At 47.1% G+C, this 14,360-nt stretch overlaps 1 protein-coding gene across 8 annotated transcripts in view; it reads right to left on the bottom strand.

Moving 5' to 3' along the window:
- PDE8B (phosphodiesterase 8B) overlaps nucleotides 1-14,360 on the bottom strand; it is a 336,550-nt gene that overhangs the window by 104,761 nt on the left and 217,429 nt on the right. For 4 of the 8 annotated variants that reach the window (XM_075325611.1, XM_075325577.1, XM_075325594.1 and 1 more), the window contains one exon: nucleotides 7,359-7,415. In XM_075325611.1, the coding sequence (XP_075181726.1) occupies nucleotides 7,359-7,385 (27 nt within the window). In that variant the 5' untranslated portion in view covers nucleotides 7,386-7,415. Of the gene's footprint in view, nucleotides 1-7,358; nucleotides 7,419-14,360 lie in introns of all 8 variants that reach the window. The other 4 variants (XM_075325559.1, XM_075325568.1, XM_075325587.1 and 1 more) reach the window with 1 other exon arrangement.

Genomic DNA, 14,360 nt, shown 5'->3' with positions numbered 1-14,360 from the left:
ATTCACAGGCTAGGCAAGGCTTACAGCCCATGTGACCTGCATAGCCAACACGACTTCTGCTCAGAGTCAAAGTTGTGGTCCAGGATTCAGTTGTTGACGTGCTTCAGTACTTTGTCTCTGGCCAGGAAGACGCAACGTAACCTCGTCGTCAGTAGCATCCTCCTCCACCTCCTCTGCTGACCTCATCGACTGGCTGACTTTGGTTTGACAGTAAGTGTGGTCTCCAACCTCATCAAAAACCCTGTGTGTTTTCATTTCCCTCGTCCTGAGTCCTCCGAGACAACCTCTTCCTGCCCTGACCGAATAGTAAAGTTGTCATTCCAATCAGGTATCTGTGCTCCTCATCATGTTCCCCATTGTCTCCACCAGGAGGATTTACTTTTTGGAAATGAGGGTGTAGATTAGGCTTAGCACCTTCTTCATCGGGGCCTGGATCCCACTCACAAAGCTTCTGGCCATCTGCGATCATTTCCCCAGTCTCATGGAACTCGCTACCTCAACACGTCAGATTATCTGCTACACCCGCAAGCTTCAAACTGAATCTGAAAACTCATCTGTTCAGAAATGACTATAACCTTCAATGACACCACCACCATACGTACTTGACGCTCAACCTACACCACTCCTACTGTCTCCTCCCAAAAATCCTTTAGAATGTAATCCCGCAAGGGCAGGGCCCTCTTCCCTCTGTACCAGTCTGTCTATAGTTACTTGTATATGTATTCTGTATGTAACCCCCTTCTCATGTACAGCACCATGGAATCAATGGTGCTCTATAAATCAATAATAATAAAAATAATAATAACTTCCTTGTCTGTACTCATTGCAGCTTTGGAGCAGACCTCTGATTCCCAGGCTATAGTGCGACTGAACAGATATGCAAACTCAACCATCTCTGTTACCCCATACTCAGCAGGGCTGGTGGAAACTTGAGAGCTGTTAGGAAGCAAGTGCGATTGGATTGACACCACAGAGGAATGGAGTATATGGGATCTTGAAATTGGGGTGGAGGAGAGGCCACTTTATGGAGCACTTCAGATCCATTGAAGCAGCTGCTGTTTTGGCCTCATCTACATTTGTTAGCGATGGTTGTGTCCGTGAAAAAAAGGATCATATCAGATTATCCATGGGAAGAAGTACACCTGTTCTTTTGGATGGTATTTGTTGTTACAAAACCTGTAACCTGAAGCCTGCTGCGGTTTCATTTGCACCCAGGCGTCAGCTGCCATTTAGGGCTGTGCCTTGGGTTGTCCAGCTGGCTGCTTTCTCCTCCACGTCTAAGTGTGGAGAGGCAGCTAGTGCGCATGCGTGTGCCGATTTACCCCAGCCGCAGCCTAACTACAGTGTTTCGCCTAGTGAGTATGCTCAGCCTGACTGTGCCATTGCTGAGGCTAAGTCTTCATTTCGGGATACAGCGCATGCTCCCACACTTAGTGCGAAAAGCCTCTTTGCACAGGTACTTGCACTCCGTGCCGGGTCTAGGTCCTGTGTTGTGCCTAGACACCATAAAGCTGATAGTCTTTTTTCAGACACTGTATTTCATGCTACTGAGCATGCTCAGGCACTTACTGCATCAGAGACTATGTCCGGTAATGAACTCTTTGGCCCTGCCCCTGATGTGGGGGTCCCATATAGACCACAGGGCATTAGGTGTCCTGACGATGTGGCCAGGCCACTCCCAAATGGCTTGCAGAGGCCCGCCCCTATGACTTGTCACCGCATTATTGATGGTCAGACGATGACTGGTGAGGTGTTTGGGTCATGGCAGCCATGAGGTCATCATTGAAGTTGCGGTTCCAAATAGGGCGCTAGTTATGCCACTCATGACGTGTCACTCTGCTTTTGTCTCCAGGAGGTGCATTGTGGTTCACCCTGGTTTGGGGCGGACCCAGGTTATAAAAGGGGCTGGAGCCAACAAGGAGGTGCGCAGTCTTCTATTATGCTCCGAAAGAGCACACCTCCATGTGTTGAACCCATTGCGGCTTTAGGCCAGAGGTAGGCAGGGATAGGGTGTCGATGCAGGCCACCACCACAGTTGGTAACGCAGAACGGTTAAGACCAGCTCCTGTCCTACCAGTCCTGCTTGTGCAGCCCAGTGGCATTAACAGGCCTGCTGCTGCTGATGCACCTGCTGTCCACAGGTGTGGCCCCTACGCACACGGTCAGCGTACTGAATGGCCCCTGTGATGTTAACAGGGAGTTCCTGGGCTGGGTGGGCATGTGGACCCTGTGATGCTAACAGGGCTCCCAGTCTCCAGATCCGAATGGCGTCTAACTCGGTTCAGGCTGCTATTAGTTTCATAGCCACACAGCTCTGTATCCTCCACCAAACCTTCCAGTTGCCAACCTCTCCTTTTCCATCTGGGAGCACGGTGGACACTGACTGCTGATGGGGATATATACCTTTCTCTTTCTTTTCTTAATAATTTTCGGTATATAGCGGTAACATAGTATATACCACCTTATCCAAATCTGCCAGTCCCACTGTAACAGATGGTGTTTCTTCAGGAAATGTTACTGTTGCTTAACCACCAAATCCACGGACAAAAACTTTTTTCCCCTTTCCAACACACCTGTTCCCCTTTCCACCAGCATCTGTCCTTTTTCAACTCATTTTGGTATATGAACAAAAGTGCAACTCTGCAGGGACACCGTACTCAATGCCATCTCAGCCCAGCAGCCAGCCCTCGGTCCCTCAGATGTGGACAAGTAAAAGACCATTTCCTCCTATCCATGACAAAGCGTTGAGATTCACTCTGTGCAGCACTGGTGTTTAGTGGAAAAGCAGATCTAAGATTGCGTACCACCTTCTGCAGATACTCCTGTATACGTGCGTCCATTTCTATGGCAGGAATTATTTTGCCAAATTTTGTCTTGTACCGGGGATCTAACAGTGTGGCAACCCAGTAGTCAGGATTACTTTGAATTCGTACAATCCGAGGGTCATGTTGTAGGTAGTGCAGCAAGAAGGCGCTCATGTGTCTTGTGCATCCAGGAGGACCAAGTCCTTGGTGTGTTGGTGGCAGAGAGGTGAGAATCGTGCCTCCTTCCTCTGCCCTCTCCCCACAACCTCGCACAACCGAAATGTGAGCAAGCTCTCACTCATCTGCTGAGTCTTCCATGCCCATCGCCAGTTCGTCCTCCATTTCTTCATGGGCTCCTGCACCTTCCTCAACACTTTTTGATGATACAATGTGCCCTTGTTAATCCCTCTCCCTCACCATGACTGCCGCCTAGGTGCCGCTGACCATCTGGACCTCGTAGATCTTGTTATCCCTTCCGCATATGACTCCTCCTGTACTTCCTCCCCTTCCTCTTGTCCCAACACCTGACTCCGAATAATAATTACAGTGTGCTCCATCATGTGATGACCAGAATTGTCACGCTGAGAACGGCATCGCCAGTGCTAAACATCTTCGTCGACATTTGTAAACTGTGTAGAAGGGTGCATAGGTCCTTGATCTGACACCACTCCAGCAGTGTGATCTGCACCACCTCTGGATCAAGTTAGGCCAGGCTATATGTCATAACGTATTGCAGCAGGGTTCGGCGGTGCTGCCACAAACGCTGCAACATGTGCAGATTCAAATTCCTGCGTGTCGGCACATCGCATTTCAGGCGTTTAACCACCAGACCTAAAGACTTCTGCAGCGACGAAAGTTGTTGAGCTGCTGTGTGCGCACGATGGAAGTGAGCACATAGCGAGCGTGCCCGCTGCACAAGGCCATGTAGGCCGGGATGGTGTTTTAAAAATTGCTGGAGAATTAGGTTCAACACGTGAGCCATACAAGGCACGTGTGTCACATTGCCCTGACGATGGCCCGCAGCCAGGTTTGCATCATTGCCGCACACGGCTGTTAAGTCACCAACGGAGTCCGCTCCGTCAATTTGTACTCCGGTCGCCAGGTGACAACGTGTTCCTTTCATGAATAGTGCTGATGATGGGAGAGGAGTCGATGCCAGCGGCGCAGGTGGACGCAGGTTATGCTCACCCACTGGGCTGCATTACCTTGACAGATGCAGAATCTCTGGCTGAATGTAGCTGGTGGGTATCTCACAGATGAAGTACCATCATTCAGCTACAACCAATGGGAAGACACCACACCCTTTTTTATGCCCATCCTGTCTGCAGACCACTGCCAGACATAGCTATGAACCTCTGGTTACTTTTACCCCCAGTTCAGTTTTATGATTTTGTGTGCTTGTTACCTGACTACTTTTCCTGCTTGCTGTTTATGTACCTTGTTGGCCGATCCGCATTTCACCTCTGCTTGTTTTCTGATTAAGTCCTGGCCGTCCCATTCTGTTCCTGTTCCTCAATTAATGTTTTGACCCTGCCTGACTACTATTCTCTGGAACTGCAGCCTTCCACAGGTATTGATCAACTTGGGCCCTGTGTAATTCCTAATCCCTGTATAGGGGTTATAGGGTTTCAGGGTTCCTGCTTGGTGAGTGGCTTCCCTCTAGCCTATCATTTACAGCCCATCTGAGTGTGTGGATCAAGGAAGGCGTTACACCGTGCTCTCTGCAGAAGGCCATATGGGCCAGGATAGTGCTTTAAAAATTGCTGGACAACCAGGTTCAACACGTGAGCCACACAAGGCACGTGTGTCACATTGTCACTGCGAAGGGCCGCACCCATGTTTGCATCATTGTCGCACCCGGCCTTCCCTGGCTGCTGGTTGAGTGGAGACAACCATTGATGAAACTCGGTCTCCAGAGCTAACCGTCCACAACTTCTCAGCGGTGTGACTCACATTTCCCATACATTTCAAAGTAAACCTTTGACCGCCTGATGGCATTGAGCTCTGCTGCCAGCATAGTAAGGAGGTGTGTGGTATTCCTTGTGCGCAGTTACAAGGAAGGGTGGCCTGACCACACAGGGTTTGGGCCAAGGTGGAGGACCCACATGAGGTTGAAGAGGCAGAAGCAGTGTATTAACTTCTACATACAGAAGAAGGATTGACACAACTCGTGGGGACGGCAAGACTTGTACAGCAGACCCTTCTCCATCTCTCCCCACAGTAACCCATTGCCCAGTCAGCGACATGTAACGCCCCTGTCCATGCTTACTCAAGGAATCAGTGATGTTTAGTGCGACATACTGGTGTAGCGCGTGCACGCCTTTGTGGCGCCTGGGCATCGGCTCTTGGGGCACTGCGATGGGCATAAGGTCTCGAAAATCCTCAGTTAAAAAGGTTGGAAAGGCAGCATTTTGGTAGCCAACAGTTTGCAGATGCTGAAAGTCAACCTCCAAGCCATGTCATGCCCTTCTAAAAGCATGTAAAACACAGCGAGGGGACTCCAACCACAGTCTCCCTCGTTTCCACTAACTGGGCCACACACACCCCACTTGACTGGCATCAGTTGACCCCCTTTTGAAAAAGAAAAAGATGCTTTGCATGAAGCACTCTCAAAAATACGCGTGCCTTTCCCGTCCCCTGGCTGACCCAGGGGAAGAAAAGTCCTCTGAGAGTCATGACTTGTTCATCTTGGTTCTTTTAGAAACACAGCGAGGGGACTCCAACCACAGTCTCCCTCATTGCCACTAATTGGGCCACACACACCCCACTTGAATGGCATCAGTTGACCCAATTTTCAAGATGAAAAAGATGCTTTGCATGAAGCACTCTCAAAAATACGCGTGCCTTTCCCGTCCCCTGGCTGACCCAGGGGAAGAAAAGTCCTCTGAGAGCCATGACTTGTTCATCTTGGTTCTTTTTTCAAAAGCGAGGGGACTCCAACCACAGTCTCCCTTGTTTCCACTAATTGGGCCACACACACACCCCACTTGACTGGCATCAGTTGACCCAATTTTCAAGATGAAAAAGATGCTTTGCATGAAGCACTCTCAAAAATACGCGTGCCTTTCACCTCCCCTGGCTGAGCCAGGGGAAGAAAAGTCCTCTGAGAGCCATGTCCACATTGTCAGTGGACAGACACGTGTGCTTATCTGCCAGCAGACCCCCAGCAGCACTGAAGACAGGTTCTGAGAGAACGCTGGCTGCAGGACACGACAAGATCCCCAAGGCGTACGTGTCGAGCTCAGGCAATTTGTCCAGATTGGAAGCCTAAAATGAGCAGGGCTCAAGTTGCACAGTAATGGCATCGATGTTTCCTTGCATATACTCATATATCTGTGTCTCCTCCTCTTTTTCCTTGTCCAGCTCTTTTGTTTTCGCATGAGTATATGTCCTTGTCACTTTCCCATGTGTTTGTGTTGTGTTGTGAGTTGTTTATCACCTTTTGGACACCTTTGAGGGTGTTTTCTAGGTGTTTTTATGTGTTTGTGATTGCCTGCCATTGTTTCCTATGCAGTTCGAGTTCGAACGTTCGACGAACGGAACTCGAACGGGAGCTCCGTTCGGCGAACCGACCTCGAGCCGAACCGCGACCGGTTCGCTCATCTCTAGTTAGGATGTCATATTTATAGGAAGTAATATAAAGCACAGGAATGTTATGTAGATAGATTTGGTTAGTAACAGAAACAGGTCATGTCCGGTAGTGTTGAGCAGGGAGTCACTTCCCGGATACACAGTGAGCTGAGAGTCAGTTCTGCAGTGGGATTCCAGGAGTGAAGACTTGACATTGCAACTTAGGTCCGTCGGGAAACCCGGATAAATCCTCCATGGGTCCAGAGCTTACATCTCACCTTCGGACAGGTTTAGAAGAATCCAGCGACTAGATGGACGTCCATAGAGAGAGAACCTCGGGACAGGTGTACAAATGGGGCTATGTCTGTCGTGAAGGTGGAAGATGTAATAAACTGTTTACAGATATTTTGCCAAGAGTTCTCCAGTGTGGGACCCATACAGCTAGTGTTTGGGCAACCAATTACAGACGCTGGCACAGAGGGTGAGGGTGCAGTCTGACTGCAACCAATCATAGATGCTATCACAAAGGGTGGGGAGCAGTGAATATTCATACTATTTAATGAGTGGACCAGGAAACAGTGTGACAGCCGTGAGGAAACTCAGTAATTATAATTGTTCTGTTCTGCTTCTTTTTGCAGCCCCCTTGACATTTTAGAGCACTTAAGTTCGGGATCCCATAGACTTACATGGGACTGGGTGTCCAGGCTCAAGTTCGAGGCAAAGTCCAGTTCCGAACTGGCCTATTTTTGTAACTCTGACCGGACCTGCCGAACTCGAACATCTGCAGGTTCACCCAGCTCTAGTCATGAATGCCGGGAGGTAGGTGCTTCTAAGGGGTCTTCCCAGGAAGCCATTTAATACTGACCTGGCCGCAGGAACTGGTCCTATGAATTGATTTCCACTCTAACACCTAAGAAGGTGTAAGCATGCGTAAGGCATGTTTTAGTGCGTATATCATATAGAAAGAAGTGTAATAACGCATACCTGTATAGGATCCTGTGTAAGTCTCATAGGTCCAAGCCACAGTTCCGATGAGGAAACCTGCTAACAGAAAAGAAAACTATTTATTCTCATATGCAAATAAATTGCGTATTTCAACTTATTACAATGTATCTACTTTAGGACCTTTTCTTGCATAAATAAGAACATATGAAACGTTGCAATTTACTGTATTAGGAGAAAGTTGCATTTTACTCACCTGCAAGCAGCATGGCACATGACTTTTCCAGTAGGCATATTGAGGTTCAGGTTCATCATTTGAACCTTTTTTGTCATTGCATCTTTTTTAGTAGTAAAATTACTATTTGGGACTTTTATTTTTGTCCCTTATTCATTATCTATTTTTTATTATTAACTTTAATTGGCTTCATCTGTTTGTTGTTTTTTTTGTTTGTTTTTTTACATATGGGAATGCATTAATTGTAAAAGACAAAAAAGATAATCATTGCTTTTTATATAAAATTCATCCATTCATATACGGCAATTTTGAAGAATTTGGCACAATTTATGGCAACAAAATGCAAATGATGAAACAGGTTAAAATGTTCAGAGACTTCCTGACCCATCAAAGAACATCAATTTACTAGATACGAAGGAAGGGAAAGGAATGGAAAGCTGCAGAAGCAGTAAGGTAGTATGTCAGTGCCTGTGAGAGGGAACTAAAGATTTACTTGATAGGGAATTGAAATTGTGGCGATGGTGATGATGATGTTTGTAAAGCGCTATGGAATATGTTGGTGCTACATAAGCAAGCATAATACATACAGTGTCATGAAAATGTATCCATACAATGTTATCTTTTCCATATTTTTTCGAGTTAGGCTGCTTTCACACTACGTTTTTTTAACATGCGTCATGAACTTTTTTTGCTGTAAAAGCGGATCCTGCATGTGTTATTTTTCAGGATCCTGTCACTGTAAGTTTATGGGCGGGCATTGGAGTCATGTGATCGGGAGTCAGTGGAACTGAACGTGATAGACTGGGAGCCGGCTTCTGGCAGCTGCGGAGGCTCGTAACCAAGGTAAACATTGGGTAACTTGCTTGGATACCCGATATTTACCTTGGTTACAAGCATCCGCAGCTGCTAGGAGCCGGGCTGCCTGCTCCCTGCACACGTAACCAACATAAACATCGGGTAACTAAGAGAAGCGCTTTGCTTGTTTACCCGTTATTTACCTTGGTTACGAGTGTCCACAGCTCTCAGGCGGGGGAGAGAGGAGAGGGAGAGGGAGGGGGAGAGAGGGAGGGGGAGAGAGGGACGGGGAGAGAGGGAGGGGGGGAGAGGAGGGAGGGGGAGGGTGGGAGGGGGAGAGAGACAGAGGGAGGGGGAGAGGGGGACTGATCACCCGAGGCTGGTTTCTGGGTATGCTCAGTAGAGCAAGCAGGATCCTGTCTATCAGCATGCCAGCCTTCACATGCGTTTGCGTGCAGTATTGTCAGGATCCAGCAATTTGCAGTATTTGGACGCAGCTCAAAAACGCTACAAGTAGCGTTTTTGAAAAATGTTAAAAAACTGCAACTCGCTGGATCCTCACTATAACGCACGCAAACGCATGTGAACGCATGTTGACGCGAGTCCATTGCAAATGCATTGAAATGAAAACGTATTTGCACTGGATCCGTTTTTGCATTGAAAATTGTGATGTGCATTTGTATTCAGCGTCCCTGAGTCAATATTTTGTATTTGTAGGACCATCTTTTGCTGCGATTAATGCTGTAACACTTTTGAGGTCTGAGTCTATCAGGTTTGCACATCTAGAGGCTGATATTTTTGCCTATTGTTTGCAAAATAGCTCTAGCTCAGTGAGATTAGGTGACTGTGAACAGCAATTTTCAAGTCTTGCCACAGATTCTTAATGGGACTAAGGTCTAAAATGTGACTGGGCCATTTGCACTCATGAATATGCTTTGATCTAAACCATTATTTTGTAGATCCGGTAGTATATTTAGGGTTGTTCTGTTAGAAGGTAAACCGATGCCCCAGTTTCAAATCTTTTGCAGCCTCTAACAGGTTTTCCTCCAGGATTGCCCTGTATTTAGCTCCATCTATCAACTTTGACCAGCTTCCCTGTCCCTTCTGAAGAAAAGCATCCACACAGTATGATGCTGTCACCACGTTTGATGGTAGCAGCATTGGTTTGGCCCCCCGGGACACTTGATGATGCTCTGGTGAGCCACAGTCCTTGGTGGGCCACCGAGCTGGATGTAGAGAGGGCCCATCAGTAACTGTTGCTCAGCCATTAAAATAACCAAGGGCTAATAGGACAGCTGCCGATGTCAGCACAAAGCGCATGACAGTGACTTCATTGCCGTGCACCACGTGTTGGCATCACGTCAGCCCACTGATATGCTAGTGGCCATTTTAATGACTGGATCTGACCCAGCAAGATTATGCCGATCAGAACGGGAGCAATTTGAGTATGTGTTTTTATTTTCAATACTTTTTTTTTTTACACATACTGGTATACTGTATAGCAGGCTATGTAAGGTTGCATACTGTCTATAGGGGATAATAGTGTCCACAGGGAGCTATTTGGGGGTTAATGCTGTCTAAAGGGGCTATTTTGAGGGCTCATGATGTTTATAGGGAGTCTATGTGGTGGCTAATACTGACATAGGGAGCTATGTGGGGCTCATGATGTTTATAGGGGACTATGTGTGGGCTCATACTGTATATAGGGACTTTGTGTGGGCTCATGTTGTTTATAGGTGCAATGCTCTTTATAGGGGATATGTGTGAATTCATAATGTCTATGGGGGTTATGTGGGGCTCATCTTGACTATAGGGGGCTGTGTTTGGGCCCATACTGTATATAAGGGACTCTGTGGGCTCATACTGTATATAGGAGACTATGTATTGTCCACAAAAAAAAAGAAAGGCTGGACTTAGAGAATGAGTGAGTGACAGACAGAAGGTACAATTGAGGTTCCATTTAGTTCTTTCAGTATCGGTTACAGAGAGTCTACATCATGAGCAAGAACCATGTTACTTACAAATGGCTACCAGATAAGAAGTGGGGACATCTTGAACTGTGAACTGCACTAGGTTTCACCATGGAGATTACCTCTGTGATTGTCCGAAGAGTAGTGGCTGTGCTAAGAGTAGAAAGGAACCACCATGACAGAGAGTCACCCAAAGGAGGTAATAAAAACTGGGTAAGGAGGTTAAATAAATACATGTTACCTAAAGACCCCGTCATATGTCCATGATAAAAACGCACTTTTTTCAAGGTCAGTGTTGACAGTGCGTATGGCCATCCGTATGCCGTGATTTTGGCACACGTGTGGCCTTCATGTGTTATCGATGATAGCACACAGAGATCAGGAACTTTTTGCTCACCTGTAACCGGCGCTGCTGTCACCGGCACTGCTCTTCCAGGTCCGTGGTGCAGTGAATATTCATGAGCATAATGAAAGCAGTGAAAGCAGCACCGAAGACAGGTGTTCACCACACGGTCACACGTCGGAGAAAAAACACGGATGTGTGTGCAGAACCCATTGATTTTAATGGGTCTGCGTATGTCCGTGTCTCCGGTACGCATGAAAACAATCATGATACATACTGGAATCACGGATGTGTGAAGGGTGCCTAATACTAAATAGATGGGGTGGAGGCTAATTCAATTAGCTGAATCAAATCTGAGGTTGGAAACCGATTTCTAAACTCATCACATCCATGATATATTACTGTATGAAACCATCAAACCGTCAACTGTAGTTGGGTATTCCGCCCCGATTAGGAGGTGTCCCCTTGTCTGCATGGGAGAAGGGATGAGACAAGTGCTTTGACTCGCATGAACTTCACCTAACCCCAATCCTTGGTCCTATAGTGGTATGGGGTAGGGAGGACTGTTGTTTAATTGAAGTGGTCCTTCATATACTAAATAGATATGGGACAGCAAAATGAAGTGACCTTCATAAAAAAAACATCCTCGGTTCTTGGACAGGAGAGTCTATTCAACCAGTATTCTGTTGAAGGGTTTGGAAAACCACAAGATTGGCAAGCACTGCGGAAATGGAAATGCAATAATAAAACTGTACGTGGTCACAGAACCCTTGAGTAACAGTTCAAAAGTTCAGCTTTTTCATGTACTGCATCCAAAGACATTTACGCTTTGTCTCAGAAACATAAAAACTCATTTTAAGTGTTTATATTAATTAACCTATAAAAGAATAAAACGTATTCAGACTGAACTCATGTACTGGTGGGAAAGATCTAGTATTCATTGGGTAGACAAAACATGTTAAAGGGGATCGTCATCAATACGTAAATATGGTTTACAGAACTGACTGTTGGATATGCTAAATTACGGTCAATGAGTGCGGTGACAGGGATTGTATTCAGAGAGATAAGTCTATGCTTAAAGCATAACCATTGATTTAACTTTTATTTAATGAATCAATAGTACACATGAAAATAAGCAACTTTGTAATATATCTTATCAGACAAATCTGCTTTTATCTCTGCCTGAAAATTCTCAATTCTGAGATAAAATCTGTATTCAGTGAAGACTTTCCCCATTACTGAGATAGGAGATGGCGGCTGTTACTGAGCAAGGTCTATGACGACAGAAAAAGGGAGGAGCTAGAGGCAGAGGGAGGAGCTAGAGGCAGAGGGAGGAGCTAGAGGGAGGAGCTAGAGGCAGAACTCCATCCCCACCTCTATCTACATAGAATCTCATCAGCACCACCTGCCATCTGCTTTCAGTAATACAGATTTTAGCTCTGAATTGAGAATATTGATAATGACTGATCAATTCTAGTAGAGAAAGAAGCAGATTTCTCTGATAAGATATATTATAAAGTCGCTTATTTTCATGTGTACTATTGATTTATGAAATAAAAATGAAAATAAATGTTAATGTTGCACTTTAAGGTTCAGGTTACAAATATGTCATTACTAGTAGAAATGAGCGAACCTGAAAAGTAAAGTTCGGGGCTCGTACTGAACATGGAAATTTATAAAAAATCACTGTTCGAGTTCAAAGTTCGGGTGCTTTACGTATGCTGACCACTCGTATGAGCATCGCTGTGCTCGGGTACGCTCGGTGTTCAGCCCAGTGAGAGCCAATTACAGTGTTTGAACGGCTTCCAACAGCGTGATCGGATGCAGTGGGCACCCCGAAAAAAATAAGGAAAAACCTCGCCCTCCCTACCCAGGAAGTGATCTGCTTATGGCTGGCTGTATGTGGGGGAGACCCAAACTGCTCAATTAGTGACTTCAATTGGGGTTCAGGTCAAGCCCAGGTAACAAACCAAACCTTATCTAAGGCCTCTTTCACACGTACGTGCCTCCGGTACATGTCTGGTGCGTTTCCTCACATACCAGAGACACGAACACACGTAGACCTATGTTTTCAAATGGAGTTGGACACACGTATGTATTTACGCACGGAACGAGTGTTCGTTCCGTACATATGTGTGTCCATGTGTTTCTCACGGCAACATGTCCGTTTTTCTCTGGCATCACGGGTGTCACACGGAATGCAAACGGACCACACGGAGGTGTTCCGTGTGACACGCGCCGGAGAAAACACACGTGTTTGAGAAAATAAAAAAAAAACCTGTACTCACTTTCTCCAGCCCTCCTGTCTCTGCTGCTGCTGTCACTTGCTTCCGACCGCCGCTCATTATGCTCATTGAATATTCACTTCACTGCAGCTGGAAGCAGCAGCAGCGGGGAGGCGGCAGGACCGGAGACCGAAGATCAGCACCACGGACAGCGACGCCAGGGACAGGTGAGCAGAAAGTTCCCGTTCTCCGTGTGTGATCCAGCAGGAAAGTTCAAATTGAACGGTACCAGGGTAGAAGCCCTGGTGCCACTGGCTAGGAGGCAGACGGTGGTCTCCGTCAGCAGGAGGCGAGAAGACGGCTCGGCAGAACCGAGGTGGACCGAGACAGGGTTGTAGCCTGCCGGTACCGACACAGGGAACCGACCCAGAAACCGTAGCACAAAGGGGGGTACTCGGACCCTGAAGCCAGAGCCGGAAACAAGCGGACTGGTTAATTCACCGATTGAGGCTAGGACTAGAGGTTCTGTCCCACCCAAAGTCCCTCATAGAAGACAACAGCCCACCGATAGGGATAAGAGGTCACCGCCAGGGCCCATAGATCCCACGGGCCAGCGTCTGCGGGCACGGCTCCTTAGGCCACATCCAGCCGGGAGCGGACTCCTGGGTTTCATGCTAGTTTCGGATGATAGGAGAAAAGCAGGTTAAATACCGCACCAAACCACAGGAATCAGGATGAAAAAGTAATTCTCTTTTCTTTATTTTCACAGGTCTACGCGTTTCAAGTGTTCTCTGCATTTGTCCTGAGGAAGAGGACGGATATGTCCTTGAAACGCGTAGACCTGTGAAAATAAAGAAAAGAGAATTACTTTTTCATCCTGATTCCTGTGGTTTGGCGCGGTATTTAACCTGCTTTTCTCCTATCATCCGAAACTACTCTGCTGTTGCGGGACTGCTGCCTTCCACGTTTGCTTCATGCTACTAAAGGAGTTGTGACTGACACAACCCCATCAGGTGAGTGCTTCTATTGCACATTCACTTTTCCATCTGTTATACCGGATAAGACCCTATTTTGCGCCTTTTTCCCACAGTTTATTTTATCTTTTGGGTTTCATGCTAGGAAGTCAACCTTACACAAAACAGTGCAGAGAAAAGGATAGAGACCACCAGCCGGGTGGGGGACCCGAATGTAACCGGCCGTGGCACCAGCCACCAGCACCTTGGTTTACCAGAGACTTGTGTGGTTTATTAACTGTGAGTACACAAACACTCCCTGCGGTCGCTATACCCTGCACAGAGACACCGGGTCCCGGGGCCACCATCCCTACCCACAGAGGGGTTAACAACTAGCTGCCACAACATCTCCCCCGGGTGCCCTACTGCAGCAGCGGTGGTGTCCCACTTCACCACACACCGTGGGTGGCGTCACGAACTTACTACGGTCTAGCCCGTACATCTACGTCCCCCTTTTTACGTC

Source organism: Anomaloglossus baeobatrachus, chromosome 1 (genome assembly GCF_048569485.1).
Source record: "Anomaloglossus baeobatrachus isolate aAnoBae1 chromosome 1, aAnoBae1.hap1, whole genome shotgun sequence".
In the NCBI taxonomy this organism is placed as follows: Eukaryota; Metazoa; Chordata; class Amphibia; order Anura; family Aromobatidae; genus Anomaloglossus; species Anomaloglossus baeobatrachus.
This window is presented reverse-complemented; position numbering and strand designations above follow the sequence as displayed.